Below are 22,794 nucleotides of genomic sequence, written 5' to 3' on the forward strand. Positions count from 1 at the left end.
ATATATATATATATATTTTAATCATAATTTTACTGACCAGGAACACAGAGATAAGGTAAGATAAAAATTTTAATTAAAACACAACTAGTTTGGTCCAAATGCCGACTTCTTCATGCTTCAGGTGTACAAAAATTATCAAAAACTGGAAAAATAGCAAGATAAAACACGGACTTCTCTTATAAAAAAGTTAGGAATAACAACAGTCAAATTTGAACTGGCGTCCGCGTGGCAGGTCTAGCGAGAGCCGTTAGTGAGTGGGAACTATCTCGAGAGCGCCAGAACTGAATTACTGCGCTGTGTGAGTCAGGTTAAGCTATAACTTAAATTGCTGTTCATGTGTGAGGGATTCAGAACTGTTTCTTTTGATTCTAAAATGCGTCTTTCTAGTTCGTCAGCGCATTTATGGATATTAGTAGTAAGATTCCAGTCTATCTGGTGTTGACGCTCTTCTAAATTAGAGTTGGCAGAGAAAAGGACATGACTGGATAGAGCACTTGCACGGGTTCTGTTGTATGAGATATCACGTTGATGCTCTTCGAGACGTAGTGAAGAAATCGTCCGCAGTTGTGGAAAACCATATTATGGGCAAACCGATAAGTCGGCTTCACTACGTCTCGAAGTGCTTGCTATTTTTCCAATTTTTTGATAATTTGTATACCTGAAGAAGTCGGCATTTCGACGAAACTAGTTGTGTTTTAATTAAAGTTTTTATCTTATCTTACCTTACCTCGGTGTTCCTAGTCAGTAAAATTATGATTTAAAATGTCTACAGTCCGAGTAAATACCAGTTCCAATATATATGTTAAACATATTTTTTAAAAGAATTGAATGACATAAACCGAGAGAAAAGGGAAAAGGTTTAATAGTATCACACGATTAGTTCGGCTTTCTACAGCCTTCTTCCGGTGTTTTTATACAAAAATGAAACATTAAACATTGAAGATAAAAACTGTGAAGAGCACAGGAAAGTCACTATACATATTTAACGTGAAAACGTTGTAGTTAACGTATTCAAAGCTGTTCCTTCGTTGGCCACATTGGGTGAGTGCGTGCGTATAGTATCTCGTGAGCGTATGTGATCACAGCAGAATGACAGCCTGGGAGGTTGTAGCTTAAATTATTATTTAAATGTACAGGGTTGAGGATGATTTCTCTAGATTCCACAATTTTTTTCTCCAATTCGTCATGGCAACGGAAAATGTTGTTAGATCTATCCGAAAGGATTGTATGACTATGGATTTTGATCATCAGAATCGGCAGAAAAAAGGATAAGGCTGGATAAAGCACTGGCGATGTAAGCGATGTTCCTCCTGTGCTCCTCCATACACAATTTAATAGTCTTATCTGTCTTGCTAAAATAAAGAATGCCGCAGTCACACCATAATTTGTATACACCGGGATATTTTAGGTTGTGATGGCTAGGCTTTGGACGGCTCACTAGAGAGCGGATCTTAGGAAGCGGAGTGATTAAAGTTCTAATGTTATATTTTTTGAGACCTTTGACTAATTTTTGGAGACTGAACTTATGTATGGTATCGATATATTGCCTTTAACATTATTCATTTCTTCAGTATGGCGACTAGGAGGATTAAAAGGAATTTTTTACTAATTTTTTGAGAACAACCATTCAGTCTATATATATATATATATATATATATATATATATCTTTTAATGCGGTGCACGCCCACAGATACGAGACCTTTCGACACTTCTGCGCATGTCAACAGAAAGAAAATCCATTCCGATAATAGGGTAATCCAGCGTTTCCCAAACTTTTCCTACGACGGAAACACTTCACAAATCCTGAAATTTTCACGGAACACCTTGGTTATTTTGTGATGTATAAATTAATAACTAATTGTTAATTTGACTGATTTTTTATTATCAATTAATAATTGATCATTAATTATTAATTAATAATTAATTTAATTTGGCCCAATGGAGTAAAAAAAGCGCCAAAGAAAAGCAATTTCTTTGGAAATGAAAATTGCAATTTTAGATCGCTTAGCAAAAGGAGAGGGATCTACGGCGATTGGTAAACATTTTAATTTAGGCGAATCTACTATAAGAGCAATTAAAAAGAATGAAGTCGCAATAAGAAAATCTGTCATTTCTAGCACAAAACTAAGTGCCAAATTATCATCGTACTCAAGAGATGCTTTATTAGAAAACACGGAACGAACGCTCGTAATTTGGATTGAAGAATTAACTGAAAGAAGAATTCCTATAAGTGGTTATTTAATTAAACAAAAAAACTCTTCGGTTTTTATGAACAGATGAAGCAATTGGAGCTGTCTACTTCCGCTTCCCAGGTGGATAGAGAATTTTGGGCTAGCAAAGGATGGTTAACCGGGTTTCTAAAAAGGAATGCACTTCATAACGTGAAGATTACAGGCGCGGTTGCAGCAGCAGATGAAGAAGCAGCCAAACATTTTCAAGAGAAGTCAGCCAAAATTATTGAAGATGGTGGATATTGTCCCGATCAAGTGTTTAATGCTGACGAAACAGAATTGTTTTGGAAGAAGATGCCTAGTCGAACTTATATTGCAAAGTCTGAGGGAAAAGCAAGTGGGTTTAAAGCAAGCAAAGATCGAGTAACGTTGTTTTTTGTAGCAATGCATCAGGGGATCGAATGTTGAAACCGCTCCTAGTAAATCGATTTCTAAGACCACGTGCTCTAAAAGGCAAAGATCTAAAACAGCTGCCTAATACAAAGGCCTGAGTAACAACTGCTGTATTTGCTGAATGGTTCAATAATTGCTTTGTACCAGAAGTGGAAACGTGCATGAAGAAAAACAGCTCTAGATTTTAAAGTTTTATTCATTGTTGACAATGCACCAACTCATTCGCGTTTAGAACATCGAAATGTGCAGGTAGTGTTTTTTCCACCCGATACAACAAGCATTATTCAGCCATTAGATCAAGGCATAATTGCTACTTTTAAAAAATATTACGTTAAGCACACTTTTCAATTTATATTGGATAAACTAGAAAATTCATCATTAATAGTAACTGACGTTTGGAAAAAAATTTCTATTTTGAACTGCTTAAATCATGTTGCATCTGCTATCGCTGAAATAAGACCACAAATTTTAAATGCTTGCTGGAAAGCAGCTTGGCTTGGATGTGTTGCAAACAGTGCAACCATACAAACATCTTACATTATCAGCTAAAATCATTAATTGGCACATGAAATTGGTGGAGAAGGTTTTGATACATTTAGCCAGAACGATGTAGACGAATTGCTTGTGGATAATGCCTTAAGTGACGATGATATTATTGGATATCAATTAACTTTAGATATCGTCGAAGATCCAGAAAACGACATTGAAGCAGAAGAAAAACCTGTCCCCCCCCCTCACTGCAAATTATAATTCGAGGAGGTCTTGAACTGCGCAATAAATTGGAAAATCATTTTCTTGTTAATGACACAAATTCTGAAAGAGCCTTTAAATTCCAACGTGAGCTGAAGAACTGTATGTCTGGATATCGCGAGCTGTATAAAAAATTAGTGAAATCATCATAGTGAAATCAGTGATTAAAGTTTAATCACTGATTACGTTGTCAGTTGGTGGAGTCCAGAAGAAAAATATCAGCACAGAAAGAGGATGAAGCTAATTCTGTTTGTGAAGAACCATTGCCTTTACCATATAGATCTGATGCGCTGACTATCTCTTCTGGTGATGAAAGTGATTTCGCACCAGTTCGCAAACGTAGTCCAATATTGTCTAATAGCGATGATAATTCTGATGACCAAATGTTAAAAAAATGTTACTTTTCAATAAAATGAAATGAATAAGCTTTAAAACAAACTTAGGCATTCTTATTTTCCTGAATTTTCCTGAATCGCATAAAATAAACTTTTTTTATGCGATTTTAGGTTTATTTTAATTCATTGCTTCGGTTTTATGCGGTTTTAGAAAATTATGGAACGTATCCGAACGTAAAAGTTAGATAGCGCTAAATGGCCTCGCCTACTCCTGTATATATATTTGTATGCGGATCGACTCGGTTTAGAAACATATTTAGAAATTTTAATGACTTAAACACCGAGATAATTAATAACAATATATATATACAAGAATATATTCGGGGCTCAGTGCTCTCTGAGAATTGTTATTTCACTTTCACTCCATAATAATGCACCCCCAAATTCTGTTGGTGGGGTCCAGGCATAAGACAGGGAAAGAGCGACAGCGAGCGAGCATTGAATAAATATATAACGTATTTACGATGCATCGTAAAGAAAAACACGAAAAAGATCGTGTAAAAAGAAGCAGAATATTACACAAAACATTTAAGATTAAATACCAAGTCTCACCTCTTCTACGACGACCCTCAGGTGCATGGCTTTTCAATTAGGAATAAGATCAGCACTATTACCTTAAATTGCTTAAGTCTGGGTGTCATCTGAAGGTAAAATTTGTGTTGTTTCCTTTTGAGACCTTCTTGATAGCCGCGGTGAATACATACACACACCTCGCTAACTCATAAATAACTGGACACACACACACTCGCACTCCTAACCCATTGATCTGGACGAACACCTGTTTGCTCAGTCGTCTAGTAAGCAAGTGTGGCAATTTTGGCACGCACGGCAAATGTTTTTAAAGGTTTTCTAAGGGGAAAGGATGGGGGGGGGGAATGATAATGATAAATCGAAGCGACCACAACTTTTTAACAATGTCCTGCACGCATAAAGAAAGGTATTTCGATCTAGACTATTGAAGAAGTGTCGTCGATGCCTTTGTAAAATACTTCACATTTAGTAATGCAGTTAGTTCAATGTTACTGATAGATGCACATTTCATACAAAAGATATCCAATCATATAGACAGAACCTTGAGTCTTGTACTTAAGCAAACCATTGCGAGTAAATATTGGGACTTCATGGATAGTTTGCAAGTGTGCGGTAGCTCACGCTCATAAACGCATATCGAATTATAATTAGCTAACTGGTTATAGATGAGTGTGAAAGTAATGAATAATGATTAAATCGATCTAATAAATATGTAAATGGCAAGCAATAGAATATGTAGAGAGATTCTGAAAACGCAAATATAATTTATTGATAAGCTGTCTCTCCAAGGGAAAAGCAACTTCTGGAATAGCTTATTAAAATTGGTGAAAAAAAATGGCGAAAATTGTTGGTGAAAAGAGTACAAAATATTCAACTTTCTTTTTGTTACTTGTTCATTCAAAATTTGGTACTAATAACCTGGTATCGTACATGACAATGCGTTATATAATGGTCAACTATGGATTCGAATATGGCAGCAGGAAATATATATAATATTCCCTGCTGATATATACGCAGGCGGAACTTATTGATGGAAGCAACCGTAACATCTATCTTGGTCAGAAACACAAGCTATTAAATTTATTATAATGTATAGACTAAGGTACTATTCCATCAACTAAAAAAAAAATCAATTATCTCAAAAGTTTAGTTAAAATATGGCTTCACACTATTTTTTTATTTTTTTTAAAATAAAATTATGGATGATTTACTAATAATTTTATTTTTGCATACAAAAAACAAAATGATGCATCTCTCTCTCTCTCTCTCTCTCTCTCTCTCTCTCTCTCTCTCTCTCTCTCTCTCTATGTTCACTGGCCATCTACAGATGCCGTATGGTCACTCCGATGCTCGGTGATGTGCCGCATCAGTCCCCGCCATTTGGTCCTGTTCTTTGCTTTTCTGGCGGCCTCAACTCTCTGAAGATCAGTCACTCCATACACGCCATCCATCCATCCCATTGATGGCCTACCCCTTCCTCTTTTTCCAGGAACTTTACCTTCTATTATTGTTCTGAGAAGTCTCCCTTCCATCCTTTCAATGCATCCAAAATATTTTAACTTTCTTCTGTCAATATCCTTAAGAAACCTTAAAGTTCTGCTGATCTTTTCTAACATCCATTCATTTGTACGCCTTTCAGTATGTGATATCATCAATAGCCTTCTGTAACACCACATCTCAAAAGCAGATATCCGTTTCTTATCTGGCTTCTTTAGGTTCCAAGTCTCACATCCATAAGTCGCTGTTGGAAAAACAGCTGTATCCAAAATCCTCAACTTTGTTCCCATGGAGATAGATCCATCCTTCCAGATTTTAGAAAGGTCTCTGACTGTTGTTTTAGTCATTCCTAACCTTTTCCTGACATCTTCTGAACAGCAATTCTTCACATTAATAATGGATCCCAGGCACTCAAACTTGCTGATTCCTCAATTTTTTTTCTTTCCATTAAGGTACACTTGTTTCTCAAGAGCTTCTCTGTTTGTATTTCCTTTGAGAACCATAATCTTTGTCTTGATAGGATTGAGTTGAAGTCCTCTGTTATTACTGATCTTGTTAACTTTGTCAAGAATTAGTCCTAGTTCTTCCATGTCATTACAAAGGAGTACTCTATCATCAGCATACCTCAGATTACTGATCAATCTACCTCCTATCTTAATTCCTGTCCTGAGCTCATCCAATGCTTCACGCAAGATGTCCTCCGCATATGTACTAAACAAATGAGGAGAAACTAAACATCCTTGCCTAACTCCTTTTCCAACTTGAAGCTAGTCAGTCAATCCAACAACTGTTCTTACCGTGGCTTCTCGCTCCCTATACAAGTTGACTATCAACCTGATAGTGTGTTGAGGAAAACCCATTTTTTTCATTACTTCCCGCAGTTTCACATGCTCAACACAGTCAAAATGATGCATCACTACACTAAAGCCTGAATTCAAGGCTGTAAAGTGATATTTAAAAAAATATATATCATACCCACCAACGTAAGGTTGTGGAATCTATAGCGTATCAGTGTCCTTTATAAAAAAAAAAGAGGGCAAGAAGAAAAAGGAACTACTATGAGACGTTATCTTTCTGAAAAATTTCTGAAATATCAGAGGAGCGTCAAAAATATAAAAATTACGGTGCATGAGCCGTTTCGATTAAGAGTCATCTTCAAAGCAGTGAGAGAAGATAATGAAAAGGTAAAGTCTGTGAATTTTTTAATGGTTGCTCATCGGGGAAAATCTCGAATTTATTCGAATATGGTGGAGCTTCCCATTCTCTGAGATCACGTAGGGACGATGGACGTTTATGGAATTGCTGTCACATATTATAGCTATGATTTCTGAAATTCTTAACATGGTTTTGTTATTTTGAAGGTCAAATATGGTGGCTTTTTCGATTTGGAGGTGAATGTGATTCTGTTCGAACACGTGGGATCGCAATTTCAATTTTACCGGTGTTTGATTTTTTTTATTGTTTTGGTTTTTGTTCTTATTCTTGGCGAAAATGTTCTTGTAGCCACCACCATAGAGATCTGATTGTCAAAGCCTGTGTAAATAACCACATAATCACGTTGACAAGGAAATCTGTATTCCACATTGTGGTATTCCAATATTTCCTTGTATGAGGGGAAATTTGGTGGGTTTTAAAGCGGTGGTCTGTTTGTGATTGGTCGTAAAAACTAATCTGTAGTCTCTGTGTTTAAAAATATAAGTATTTTGTGTATAGGGTAGTTTTACTAATTTATGTGTTGTAAATTTTTCTTGGGTTGTGGGAATGGCTAATAGATTTTTGGCTGTTTGATTTAAGTAATTTATTAATTGCATGGGATAATTTTAGTTTTTGAAAATCTGTGTTGATATTTTAATTTCCTTATTAAGGTAAGTGTTTTTAGTATAGAAACTTATACACGTTTATAAATTGGGAGAGAATAACTGATTTTTTTTAATGGAGTATGGATGATAGGAATTAAAGTGCAGGTAGTTCCCGATATGTGTGGGTTTATGGAATATTTTTGTGTATGTATAGTCACTTGATCTAATTAACGTTAAATTAAGAAAATTACACACGTAAAACCACAGTAATAGGTTTTTTAATACGCAAATATTTCGACCTAAGTGTCTGAGGACATCGTCAGTACAGTAGTTCAAACAATACTAGGAATAACATACAGATAGGGCGCATGATTACAATGGAATACAAATGTGTGCAACAGCGCTTTCTAGCGTAAAAAATAAAAATAAAAATAAAAAATAAAAAAATAAATTCCGGGCCAACTGTCCACGAATATTGTGGTCCATCGGGACTCCAGAAATTTGGATATAGATATCATTGTTAAATTTTAAAAAATGTTGAGATTACTAACTTTATTATTATTATTTCGTGACACCTCCAAAGAGTCCAAAGACTCATCGACGAGGGGCACCTACTCTACAACTCTCCGTCTGCACCATGTCCACCCGTCTCCATCATCTACACCAACGCCATCTACTGCCTACTACCAGCATTAGTATTTTTTGTTTGTAAATTGCGTATGTTCTGGAGGTCGATTTGTCTGTATGCGGGATGAAAAACCCGAGTTTCCGGGAGAAAAAAAAACCCTGTTACCTCCGTATGAGATCGGCTAACTCACCTTCGATTGAAAAAGTCCATATAAAGATTTCTCCAGTCATGACGAGAATCGAACTTAGACCTTTTCCAATCGAAAGGCGCAACTTACCGTCGATTTTCCAAATGCGCCACGAAAGTGCTTATGAGAGCTAAAATATCATTGGGGTTCATTTTGTACGTGAGTCTAAAGTATGGTCTTGTAGAAGTAAGGTGTGAATGACGTCTAATATCCTGGGAACGTCAACGTTGGTGTATAGAGCCGTTGCATCAAGTGAAGTTAGGATGTCATTTTGGATTAAAGTTAGTTTTGATATTTTATCTGGTTAATAAGGGTTTAAGTAATTTTGCTACGAATTTTGATAGAGGTCATGCGGTAGTATCCTTATATGAAATTATGACACGTAACCCACTTGTGAATTTTGATTTGTCCGCATATATAGAACGCGAGTGGTCTGGAATATGTTTTTCTCAATATTGTTTTATGTATTATTTTTTAAATTCGTGTAATAGGTTATCAGTCTGTTTTATGAGATTGGAATAGGGTCGTTAGGTATTTTTGTTACGTACTTTGATCATTCAGAATTTCTACTATTTTATTGTGATAATCCATTTCATTTATAAGGATCATCCTGTCATCTTTATCTGCTTTAGCGGTTCTTTTTTTAGTGATATAAGCATTCTGCAGATTAGGGGAAAGGTTAGGCTGTGTTTTTATTTTACTATTGCTGATGTTATTTATTTTGTGAAATATAACTGCTTTTTTGGGGGGGTCCGTTTCTAGTTTTGCCAAGGTTTCGATGATAATATCTTCGATGGATATTAGAGATATTGCAAAATTAAGGCCTTCGTTTCGAAGTGTGATTTTATCCTGTGTGTGTATGGGGGGGGGGCTATTAGTTTGATAATTTTATAATCGAATTGTTTGCCATAGATTGTATTTGGTGTTTTAAGAAGAGCTGGAAGCCACGTTTTTGTTTTCATGGTGGCCAATGAAGGTACTCCATTTTTTTTTTTTTTTTTACCTGGCGAGTGTCGATTAATTTTGTATAATCGTTAGTTTAGAATTGATTTTTTCTGAGAATTGTGTTCAAGCATTTGGACCTAACACTTTTTTTTTTTTTTTTTTGAAATATCTCTTTTGAAGCCTGCTTTGAGTACCCTAGATGCATGATAGCATTTTTTTTTTATTTCAGGCAAATTTTGAGATAATCTTGTGATTTAGACAGTTCTTTAGAGATCGAATGTGTGAGTTTTGAGCAAAATATTTTAAGATGGACTTTGTATACCTACCAACGTTGTTTTATAAAAATGATGTTCCGAAAAAAACTTAAAATCAACAAGAAATTAACCTCTATTTCTTGTCCATGGTGCAGTAAGTAAGTTATCAACATCCATTTCTTGTCCATGGTAAAACAAGTATCTTCTCAACATCCATTTCTGTTCTATCATATAGCTAGTATCTTATGAACATCCATTTCTTGTCCATGTATAGGAAAGTACCTTATCATCATTAATTTCTTGCCATGGTATAACAAGTATCTTATCAACGTACATTTTTTTTTGTTCATGGTAGAACATGTATCTTATCCACGAAAGGTTGAAATCCATTGGGAAAATAACAGCCATCACTCTTCCTCCAATCTTGCAATCTTTATAGAACTTGGAAGGATCGAAGAGTTTTGGTTAATAAAGTGGATTCTCAGTTCGACTGCATTATAGCTACTTGCTCGCTGTGTTCAGGGAAGATGTCAGTTGATCTGGAAATAACCATAGATGAAATTAAGGGGGGGTGAGAGGTAATAATCTCATTACACTCTATTGGACCGCATCTTAAGTTTACGAGATCGAATCGTCAAACGTAAGCAATATTTCTATAGATGCTGAATTTGTAAAACTCGCTTAATTTTTCAGATAGATGCAAACATCTAGAATAGAAGAAGGAAAACCCCAAACTTATAAATTTGTGAGGTAGATATAAGCGTGATATGTTTGTACCAAACGAAGGTTGATGGCGAGGAGACTATCCTTGAAGATTTGAGGAGTGGAATTCCAGGAATTCATATTCCTGTGAACCAGGGGTGAAAAATATTTGAACAATTATGACTGGTTAGTCAGGTGGATGGACAGTCTTTACTCTCTGGTTGTGAGTTCGAGTCCTAAATTTCGATTAACTAGTTCACCCCCAAATCAAAATCGTATTACAGATTCTATCAACTTCGCTAATAATTCTTTAAAACTTTTCACGCATTAAGCAGTATAGTAAAAAGCTGTGGTTGTTATAAAAACATACTTTTAATTAATTTTTAAAAAAAAAAACTTTATGTGCAATATTTGTACACCAGACGTCGCTACTCATCTATTAATTTACATCTCTCCTATCCAATTCAACAAGATGAGCACACGATATAGCAGTCGAATTCTGACAAAAGAAAGTTATATTTATGATAGGAATCACGCGATGGTGAGGACTGGGTCGAATTTTATGTCTCTGATCTAGTTTCCAGATAAGTTCAACAGCACAACATCCGTATTATTAAGAACAATAGGAGGGTTTCTTATAAATAAATGCCATTAAAGTACACACAAATAAATAATGGATGCCAATGCATATAGATGTGCATTTCAAATATAAATGCAGTTACAATATTCGTATAAGAAATCTAATATTCATCATTGCTTCCAAACTCGTCACTAACACGCTATTAACAAGCGCGTGCTCTCGCAAAGAAATGCAGGAAAATTGTTCGAAGTAGAATACTAAATTCATGCAGATTGGGGAAAACAGTGGAATACACAGATGGATCGAATAATCAACTTGTGGGAGAGAAAACTGATAGTAAGCAAGCTCGCGGACACACACACACACACAACGAATATAATGAAGAATGGAAAATGTGATGAAAGCCACTTAGCGGTCTTCAACTCTGAATATTTTAAGCTTTTAAATTATTCAACACCATTTTCTTGCAAGAGGATATCTTGTATGAACTGAACGTTCCAGGTTTCTTATTACTTACTTGGTGAGTCTATTTGTTAAACGATATTCGGATCTACAACGAAGTCAAAAGCCATTCTGCTGCATGTTATTATAATAGAATATTTAGAATAATCCAGAAGGAAAAATGTGATAAAATAAAATATATATTTAACCCTGCAATCAATTATAGAAAAGTCTAAATGGAGATGAAAATAGCCGAGGGCTGCTTAGATAGAAAGGTTTGGTAGAATTTTTATTTATTTATTTATTTTTTTTTTTTGAAAGTCGATACTTCCGAGCACTCCAGTCGTTTCTATTTTAACATCGGCAACCGTTGATGGTTTCTTTTTCTTTTTTGCCACATCCTCCTCACGATAGCACAAAGCGTTTTGTAGAATTTTTCTTAAATGTGCAACTATGTCAATGTCGACAAAAACTTACAAGGTTTTACAGTAGTCTCCATTTGTATATAGCTGGTCTGGAAATCAAGATAATTCTTCCATTCCCAGTTAGATCAGTGGAAGAATACGATATGGCAATTCAAGCATCTCCCATTATTAGAAATTGTCTGGTCATGACGTAATTCAAATAAATAAACATGAATTAGAAAAGCGTAATATATTTAACAAGATGTGTAAATGACAACAGTTTGGTTTTGGATTTAGCCAATCCAAAAGTAAAGTTAAAATACGATTTCAAGCCATTATCCATTGTTGAATGCCACAGTAAAGTTGCAAAAATTACGTTTAAAAATACCATTCTTGCATTGTGACGTCATTCGTTATTACAACAATTAAAATATGAGTTTTTTTTTTTTTTTTTTTTCAAAACAGAGAAAGAGAGCTTCTTAGATTTTTATTTCAGCTATATTTTTTTTTATTAAAAAAAAATTAAATACTGCTCAGAAAATAAAATATGGAGTCACACTTTTTTGTACTTTATTTACATTTTTATTATTTATTAATAGTACGAATTTTACTTTTTTTTTTTTCATTATTTTTAGTGACTAATATTTTATTTCGTTTTAAGTATAAGAAAAGTTACATTATTGTCATTTAATGCAGTCATGGACGACCAATTATATCACGTGGGAATTCTACTGATAATTTATTTAACTTAGTTCATTAAATGCAGTTTTATGTAGACAGCTCATCTGTAAACGAAGACAAGATCGCTTTGCTGTCTCTATAAATAGAGACATAATTAAGTTTAGATTTAGTAGAAGCAAACCCGTCGTGGATGTGATTTTATGGAGTTTATTACCTTCGTTCACTATTTTAAACGAAGCGAAGTATAATATTGATGTTCTGTAAACATATCCGCCTTGGATTGTTAGTTTTTCATTACTAATTAAATAAATGCAAAAATGGAAGCGTGAAAGAATATTTGCCCAACAGATTAAACAAGCCAAACAGAAAAGGAATTGCAAGGTCACAGGAGGAGGATGAACTTGAAGAGGATCGGTATATTTTTAGCTCAGTAAACAAGACACCGCAGGTATCCGATGGTCCCCACGCGCTTCTGGGGTGAACTTCAGTCGATAAATATGTCAGTAGGCTTTAGTTTGGATTTAAGATAAAAATTATGGGCGAAATAAAAATTCTGAAATTCTGTGAAGATTAAAAATCCGTACTAATTATAGGACGTCTTCTAGCATTCTTTTCTTTACATATAAAGCAATAGTCCCCTTAAAAATATATTTTACATTATCCGCCAACTGCTCTGTAAAAGTCATTTTGTGGCGCCATCTACTGATGAAACCAAACACTTTCAATTTTATTATTTATTTTTTTATTTTTTATTTTTTTGCCGGTTGGAATTAGTTTAACATCAACATTTTTAAAAACGCGTGGATAATAATATTTTTTAAAACAAATTTTAAGAGAATCATATATATTATCTTGAAATATCATCCTATTACTAATTTTATAATAATAAAATTACATAAAAAATGAACACCTGTCTGCATCTCGAATAAATCAATAATAAAAATCCACACCCAACTCAATTGTTAATACTTAAGATGCTGGCGAAAAAGAACTTTCAGTTACTTTCTTACATACCTCGATTCTACTTGCAAACATTCTTCTTTTCTTTGCAAGAGGGGGAAAAATCTTTTTTCAGATGTTAACTCATATCCTCCCAAGAAGGGGGAAAAAAAAAGAAAAAAAGCAGACGACGTTTTATTTCACCGCCAGGGGTCTGTTTTATATAGCAGTAGACGAAGATCGCGCCATTCTTCGAACTGACAACTTGACACTCCGTGTTCCGAGCGTGACCTTATCTCCCTGGTCGTTTGAACTTATTCGGGTCAGGATTCGAATCGTTTGAACAATGGCTTCAAGTAATTTTGTCATCGGAGTTGGAGAAAACTCGAAAATCTCAAGCAGGTGGGAATTTATAGTCTTTTTATTATTGATATTTTGCGTTTAATGTGTTTTATTTTACAGCTGAGAGGGTCAATGCAGTGAAAGGCGTTACCCGAGTTGGTGAGTCATTCGACAGACAGCATGCAAACTTGTCTGCCGTTATGCTGTCTTTTAACGGTAGTGGAAACTCGCTTCTTTTAGCCTACTCCTAATGCTTGCGTCGCTAATGGCCGTTTTTTTGAAGTTTTTGCCATACTTAGCAGTTTGGGTAATGTTAGTAAAAGTTATTCTTGCAAAACGTTTTTATTTTAATGGATATGTGCACCATTGGAATAATACATTCCCTTTTATGTTACTTGTACTTTTCCTGTTTTTATAACAATATTTGTTTAAAAAAAAAAACAAGTTTTTTTTAACAATGAAATGATCTTGCTATAATTGTAAGTTTCATCTGTATTGTTACGTCATTGCACGAACTGTTTTCATTTACAGTAATGGTTTTAAACTGGAATTTTTTTTTTTTTTTCAAATTAAAAAAAAAGCCCAGTGAAATCGGGTTAGATTAAACTCGCGGTTGAAATTGACAGTTGCTTCAAATCATTGGCGCGCTTGAGGTCATCAACTACATTCTCTAAAAGTACTTGAAAGCGAACTTTGGACTGTTTATTTTTGTATGGGATTAAGTAAACCAATAAAATCTTTCCACGAGTATGCGATATACTTAAAAAGCCAGAGGAAAGAGAGAAGGGTTTGAAACAAAGTTCGTGGAATAATTGTAGGCGTTGTTCAGATAGAATAACAATCTTGAATTTCACTTGCTTTCCTATAGAAAAGTCGCGACTCCCTTTTTAAATGTAATCAGTCAACGCACTTAGTTCACAAGAAAACGTTGTCTGCCAAGAAAGTCAAATTTCAATTATGGCTTCAGATAGCTATTAAGCCGTCTTTTGTGGACTGATCTAATTTCTAGTCAGAAGGGGACTGTAGAATTTTCCCCTGTATAATCTATATAAAAATATAGACGAGTGTTTTGGATGTCCAGAGCGCATGTACAATATTTGAATGCATTTTTAATGAATTCCAAGCATGGGCAATAGTCTCAAATGTTCCATAAGTGGAACTTGAGCTTCAAAGCGCGAATATTTTCTGATCTCGAAGTTTCACACGTGATTTGCTGAAATACTTCCAATGTGTCATAACCCAATGGTTCATGCGTGAACCGATCGTCGATAACTTGGAATCTGCGAAACATAGCAGAGGGTTCACATGTTTTATTTACTGTTTGTATTCAGACCCCAGGGGAGCTTATAGACAGTCGTACTGGCTCCTGTGAACTCGATCTCTTTGTAAGCTGAGACCGCGTGGTAACTGGGCGCCTCATTGACTCATTCACTGATTGCAACCAAATGGACGTGGAGGTAGCTCCGATTACAAGAATTCCACGTAACAATTAAAGGAGCATGACGTCATTTGGGTGTCACTTCCGTTGAGTTGTATTTATTCTTGAAATGTAGGTAGTGACTCTTCCCTCGGTTTCCTGTTTCGTAAGTCTAAGGAAATTAATGTTGGTGAATAAGTTTCCTTACAAGATGCTATCATGGGTAGGCAAGACTTAAGTAGGGACTGACTTGAGGGTTTCGCCAGAGTGCAATGTTTATCTTAAGCCAAGATCGTTCCATATCAGTGTGGCGCTAGTGGTGACATTTTTGTGAGTTTTTTCAGCGCCAGAACTCCCCCCCCCCACCACCCTTAAGGACTTTCCATGCTCACGAGTTAGCAGTCAATTTTCTTTTTCCCTTCCAGTCTTGGTGATGAAAATAGCCAGAGGTCGTGGGCCTTCAGTCTGCGATGAGTCAGTTTTCTCTCCCCCCCCCCAGAAAGCGAGGGGGGTAGGATGCCATGGTTTTTCACACCTTTTAAAACTTGACTGGGTTTAGATGCCTTTTCCCTGTCATAGTTCATGCTAAACCACAAACTATTCACTTTTGACCTCAATCCACACGTGAAGATGTAGAAAAATATTCACATTAGAATGAAAGATGATTTTTACCATTTTAAGGAATTGGGACAACCATTTAAAGTGACAAGCAGCCATTAACATGCCCAATAACTTCTACTGAAAGCCATGTTAATACGATTTTTTGATTAGCACAAAGGACGTCAAATTGACGCCTATTAAAAGCCTGCAGCCGTAAAGAAATGAGTTCCCCCCTCCTCCCCTTTCTATTAAAATTGCGATTAACGTCCTAGAAGGATCGCCTACGCTTACTTAAATCACAGTTCGTCAGCTGTGTGGGTATTCGCAGTTCTTTCCATATTTGGCCCAAAGTGTCGACTTTCTAATTAGAGCAAGGAGATGGTGGGTTGAGAAACTGGACTAAAGTAGGTTAACAAATAACGCGGCTATAAAACCGAAAGGCTAATAAATAAAACCGGTAAGTGTCCAGTGTGTTACACGATGGTTTTAATGTTCTCACCTACTTGAGTATTTGACATACATGAAGCTTACCTTCCTCTAAGCTTAATATTATATCATTAACTATAATGGCCGCCCACTTTTTATCCGTCCAATATACTATTATTGTAATAGATTTTTGATCCTTTGTGCGCCCACCTACTTAATTGAAATGTAGTCAAATTGCATGGTTTAAAAATTATCCTAAACACTAATAGCCTTGGTCAAATGAACTGCAAGTGGCGCCATCTGTCGCCAACTAGGGGACAAGCCTGTGCATGAACGTTGATAATACTGATGCCGAAATTCTGCAAAGGATATTCAGACGTCGATAGATGGCAGCAGTGTTCTAATATAAATAATATCCTGAATAGAGGCTTGTTACCTTTTTATCCTTTCCAATTCTATCAAGAAGTATCTCAAGGCGAAGCATACATCCAAGATTAAAATTGTCAGATCAATGACACATTGAGGAAATTCGCTTAACAGGACCTCGGTAGAACATTTAATGTAATTTTCGCCTGGTCACGTATCGCGCGCTACACAGGATGTTCACACTCCGAACCGTCCTAAAAGAAACTTTCTTTTTTAATTTTAGGGAGGATCAAACCCTCAAGCAAGATCCGTTAAAGGTTCATATATTTGAACTATTAAATGGGAACAGATTTAAATCCTTTACCGCTTTCAATGTTGAGCCAGGGCGACTAGCAGTTCAACCGGATTATAATTTCAGAGGATTAAAAGGCTGTCATTCTGAAGTCGTAAAAATGAATGACCCCGCCCTTTAATTTCCGTTTTGTGAATAAGCTGGATTTGGCGTATAAATTAACCGAAATTTGTCATTCAAAACAGTGTGTGTGTGGGGGGAAATGAACTTTTTTTAATAGTCGAAACATGTGCAGGGCTAGAAACCGTCGCTTTTAACATAATTAGGTCAAAAAACGTTCACTTTATAATTCACGAAAGGAACTTACCCATTGGTATGGGTTAATTGGTGTTTAGGAATACGTTCTGTTCCAAACAGTGGAAAAAGATGGATGTGGACAAATTCAGCAATAAACCTGATAACTTAGTTCTCCCCACAACTAAGAAATCTAACAAACCATTGATCCTGCAGTCAATCCAAGTGGCTGGAGATGGAAGAGCATCCCGATTTTTCAGATTTGGGACTGCCATATGCAGAAATAGTAATCGATTGGGTGTAGTGGAGATTTTAGAATATTTCCTGAGAAATAGTGAGTTAATTTGTGGATTCTAAATATTTTCCCGTAAAATCACGTTAAGTCAGCACGAATAGACTTTGCAAGAGCATAAAGATGGGAGCTAATCAAATGCCTGGAAATTATCCCGAGTTTTATTCTCGTAATTTTTTCTCAATCGACTAACATTCACCGACCATTTTTTTTGTTGACACGTTGCACGAATTTGCTACGATTTCGAAACCTCCAATAGGACCGGCTTTTTTAAAAAGAACCTAACCTGTAGCTCATCTAGGATGGGATGTACATCACTAGGTAAGGGGTTTCGCATTAAGTGAAGTGCATTTTAAAACGGAAATATACAGATTTTCTAAATAGGCAATATTTGGCTGCTGAGTTTCGCATATCAATGGAATGAGAATGTACAAAAACAGCATATGATTAACTTTATACGAGATGCAATGATTTTCATTATCAAGGCGATATTTCATGTTAATGTATGATCCAGAACAACGTTTAGCCATTTCGGTTAGTGTCAGTGTAGTTAGATCTTGTATTAAGACTCGGATTCCTCTCCTATAATTTTTTCAATTAAAATTTCTCCAATTTTTGTGACAGTTATCTTCTTAGCCAAACGATGGCGCTGAAATTCACGAATTTCGTTTAAAACTAAAGTTTGATAAATGAGTAAACACATCAGATTCCTTTCGCACATACGTCTGTAGGCAAATTAACCCGGAATTATGAATAGATGGATTTACTGACAATTGGAATCTTTACAAAAAAATTATTGAAGTGATTCCAATTTTTGTTTGGACGAACATTTACAAAACAATTTTTTTTTGACTAATAATTCTGCTCTGGCTGAGGTATGTGCAACTTGGAATTTAAGATGAACACCATGTCCACGCAGTTCAGTTCATCTCAATGTGGCAAATGATTCGAAAAGATCGAAACAATTTGACTAATTTGGGATCCTAAATACCAAATTATCCAGCCAGTGAGTAATATTCAATCTTGGTACTGGTAAATTGTACCATAAGCCAAAATGTCCCTGTTCAATTGTCACTGTACAAGTATTACGAAATGCACCTTTTTTTGATTGTTAGCAAGTACTTATTTTACGTAGAATACTTCTGACATTGCGATAAGTGGCTATATTCATTAAAAACAAATTCACTTGCTCATTAAAATGAATTGGGCAATTGTCCTTCTACACAGACTAAAAGGACAAACATATGAGACGAAAGTATTCGTTGGCCTTAAAGTCCAAGTACTTGTTTATAGGCGTATATTTCAGGGTGGGTGAGATGACTATCTCAGGCACTTACAAAACCCACTCTTGAAAAGCATTGTTCATCCCACAGTTGACACTCAATATTTCATAAGCTTTTCAAGGAACTCGCATGTCCATATTAAATCAAGTGTAACGTAGCGCCATCTCTCGGGTTAATCACGTACCTACACGAAGTCAGTCCCTACTGTCTTGTAGCTCCCGGACAATTGGCCTAGTTATCCACTCCCAGCTGTGTGCCCCCCCCCACGTGTAATATAAAATACACGCACTGTTTTAACAAGTTAATGCTTTAATTTCGGACTAAAATTTCTACGGAAGGAAGTTTCTTTCAAAATGTACAAGTAGTTAAACCAGCATCTTAATCTCTTGCATTCTTATACTTTGCTCCGTACTTATTACCCTCCGGTAACTTTAGCTTCATTGGGGGTTTGCCCACCCACCGACGCTCACGAGAGCGGAACGTCTGTGTGTAGTTTGCTTGATATTCAGAATAGATCAGTGAGGCGCACATCCGCCTGAAGTCAAATAGGTCAACAGCTTCGATAAAAACAGGAAACTACCCAACACTGGACGGTAGTGATAATATTGGCCTGCTTAATTTTGGATGATAGAAGAAAACTATTGTTCGCATGTTTCCGAATATGTTTCAAGATGTCGGCAGACTTAAACAAGCAGTAGATAAAGTTTGCTGACCTAGATTGATTACTTTTTTTTACCCCCCGATAATACTGAAAACGCAACTAAAGTCATGTATTTTGTTTAATCGCTTGCATGAGAAGTCCCATAATGCTACACGAAAGCGAACAAAATGAAGTTAGATCTGCAGTGGAGAGAGTAGAGTAATGGGAAAGATGCCAGTTCGGCATCTTTTTCCGTTGTTTCCAACATTTGTTGGATCTGAACCCGGTTTGTTTCAATGAGTACTTAAAAACCAGTATAATATTAAAACAGACTAGAGTTTGGCTATTTTTTCATCCAAGGACACTTCATTTATTAAATCGGGGTTGTCTTCCTTCTAGGAATCTAGAAATTTTCCGATAATGTCGTTTTTTGTTGAGATTTAAGCGTTATTAATGACATCTTGATTTGCAAAATTCTGATTAGGATCTTAAATATCTCCTTGGACATCCTAACGAACAGAAAATGCTCTGCACTTGATAGGATAAATATCCCATTTTTTTTTACTCGCAGCGTTTGCAATTTTCACCGACAGATGGCACTGCTCTATGAAGGAACAACTTTTGTAACGTGTCTGAAAAAGTGTGATAGTATAAACAAACACCCACTCGTCCTACAAGTTAGCCTTGTCTAGGTGGGAACTGAGTCATTAAAAAAGGATGTCATGCGCTTGCAGACCTTGATCTGTCTCCATCGTAAAATTGTGTACAAAACAGAATGCATCCTCTGCTAAGCGCCCAAAGAATGTGACAACAGGAAGTGAGGCTATAAACCATCGACGCGTAGCACTTGAAACAGTAGTGGATTTAATAAGACGGTGATCAGTCTTTTTTTCCTACCTTGAAAGACGTATTGTATTCTCTAAGGCCCATTTGTAAACAGGATTTGTACGTACTGTCAGAGATAAACAATGGTGTGCTCCAACTAAAGCTGCCAAGGTTGAACTGCGACCTCCCCTCGTCGACACCCCGTCCTAACGACTGATAGCCGCTTCTTTAACCCTCTTAACATAGACATCTTAAACCTTATCTGACTCAGATAAGATTGTCTTAGTGTCATTTCTTACGTTGGTGGTTACGTGTAGGTCGGAAACCCATGTTTGGACATTGAGGATGCGGGACGTCCACCATATTCGCATGGGCTTTTTTATTGTTCGAGCTTGGTACCGAACATCTGCGCATGCGCAGAAACATTCTGATGTAGTTACCACCAACAGTACTTAAGATTGTATACTCGCACTTCAAAGATATGACTAGTAATAAAAATATTTAAGTAAATACGCCTTTACTTCCTATTACGTGTAGTCGGTTTATAGCGAGTTAAGTGCTCGCAGTTCCTGTAAGAAATACAACTCATAACAACCTCTTTAACAACCACCACGTGTTTAAAAACCTTTTGGATCTTAATCTCAATTTGCTAAAACAAAGTCCCTTTCAAGTGTTGCTGGACAGCTAAGTTTTCTCATACGATGTTAAGATTAACGACCTAAGAACACGCCTTCCTCCATCTCACCGGACATTAACTTACAAAGTGCGGCTATTTTGTTGAATTTCCGTGTGACATGGTTCCATTTTTGGGCATAAAAATACTCGATGTCAAATGTTTAAACCTCAGTATTTGTGGGCCGGGACAGCTTAGTCTTTTCAAATACTATTGTTGGAGGAGGGGGGGGGTAGAGACGAATCTTTAAGGAAATGAGCAATGAATTATCGTTCATAGCACCTATAAAGATACTTTATGGTTATAGAAGCTAGTTTTCGTTAACCTGGACAGTACGGAACAATCAGCGTTACTTGAAATGTGTTGACACTGAATTAAGAGCGATTGTTCATTTTAAGTCTTCAGAAAAACTTGATGCGATATTGATGCCCATCAATGAGAATTTTAAAATCGCTTTTGTTCTAATGTAATGGCTGTTTTACAAGATATCACGAGCTTTGTCTGTTTTGTTAGCTTTTCAGCTGATCGATTATATTGTATTTAGTTTGCTAATCTGTTTCGCAACATTTAAACGTTGCGTTTTTCTGGACGTATGGAACTATCCAGTCGAAAAAAGTTAAGGAAAATGCAATATAAGGTGATAATCCCTCAAAAAAGTAAGAGTGAATTCAATTATTGGAGAACGGATCCTAAGTTGATTCTGAATTCATAATTTAAATGTTCTTTTATGGTGTGAACAATTATCTTTTATCATTGTTCACACCAAGCCAAATGAGTTCCGGTTTGGATTGTACAAATTCGATTAAGAAGTTAAACATGGCTTTAACTTTTAACGAATGTGGCTGAATTTTACTAATCGATCAACGTATGTAATAAGATCCTTTCTCCTCTTGATAATATCGACGATTACACTGCGTTAAATCAGTTACCGTATACATTCTTACTAGTATCATATAAACTGCATTTTTCCTAATTATACGTTTAATTGGGATAAATTCAAAATGATAAAGGCTCAATGAAAAGTTGGTACGTATGAGACACCTGGACTGCAGTTAGCAAACATCCTTCCGAAGGTTGGGGCACGGTTGGATGACTCATAGCATGCGTCCTTGCAGGGGAAGGTCCTGCCTCGATTCTCATTGCTGATGAGAGACACTTAACCAGTCTCGTACTGAGGACGAAAGAATTTTGAAAAGTTATTGGACCAGCGAGATTTCACTGGTGGATATTGGTTTCAACGGAGGGGGGTTCATTTTTGCAAAAATCTGACGTACTAAGAACGCGAGGATCGTCTGAGATTTTTCATCTGTAGTTAACCGGTCTCATATAGGGGTGGCAAGATTTTTTGCTTTCAAAACTTATCCCGCAAAATAGTACAGCCAGAACACGCAGTTTTGATATACCCTAGCCTTCGTACCATTGTTTCGACTAAATTCAAAACACCTATCTTATAAATTGCTAGCCAACCGGAAGGGTGAACTAGTATTGCGGCTCGCATACAAATATCTAAACTTCGCTCTTCAGACTTGAATTCCGTCCACGAAAGAGACCACTCAAGAATGGTATATTACCATGATGGTCGGACTAGGAATTAATCTAAACCCTGCTCTAGAGACCAGACTAGAGATCCTGCTCTAGGTCTCGCACACCAAGAGAATCTTCCATCTTAAAGACTAAGATCCATTCCCTATGTGGAACGTTGAGACTTCTCCTTGGACTGCGTCCATCAAAACAAGGTGACCGGGGACGTGTCCTTTCTGAAAACGCAGGGCAAAAGAAATCAGATGACTGAAATCACATCACCCCTAGAGGTTTATAGACAATTGCAAGCTGGCAAGGGTTCTCTAAAAGCCGGTAAGTTTCAGAAATCGGAATGCACGCGACCTAAGAGAAGTCGTTAGCTGATTGGTGTGGCAGAAATCTTTAAGAACCTTAATTTAATTAGGTCAAATGGGAGTGTTGCGAGGTCTGACAAATCGTCAGCTA

General features: G+C 36.3%; 1 protein-coding gene across 2 annotated transcripts in view; it reads left to right on the forward strand.

The window, feature by feature from the left end:
• The window catches only part of LOC150106637 (microtubule-associated protein Jupiter-like), a 97,366-nt gene that overhangs the window by 30,081 nt on the left and 44,491 nt on the right, over positions 1-22,794 (forward strand). Inside the window, exon 1 of one of the 2 annotated variants that reach the window (XM_090393235.1) lies at positions 13,624-13,760. The exons of the other annotated variant lie outside the window; for it this stretch is intronic. Within the exon in view, the coding sequence (XP_090249361.1) occupies positions 13,705-13,760 (56 nt within the window). The 5' untranslated portion in view covers positions 13,624-13,704. Of the gene's footprint in view, positions 1-13,623; positions 13,761-22,794 lie in introns of those variants that run through there. 2 annotated transcript variants of the gene reach the window in all.

The sequence above is a fragment of the Typopeltis vanoorti genome, chromosome 5 (genome assembly GCF_054136105.1).
Source record: "Typopeltis vanoorti isolate ZY-2024b chromosome 5, IOZ_Tvanoo_1.0, whole genome shotgun sequence".
In the NCBI taxonomy this organism is placed as follows: Eukaryota; Metazoa; Arthropoda; class Arachnida; order Uropygi; family Thelyphonidae; genus Typopeltis; species Typopeltis vanoorti.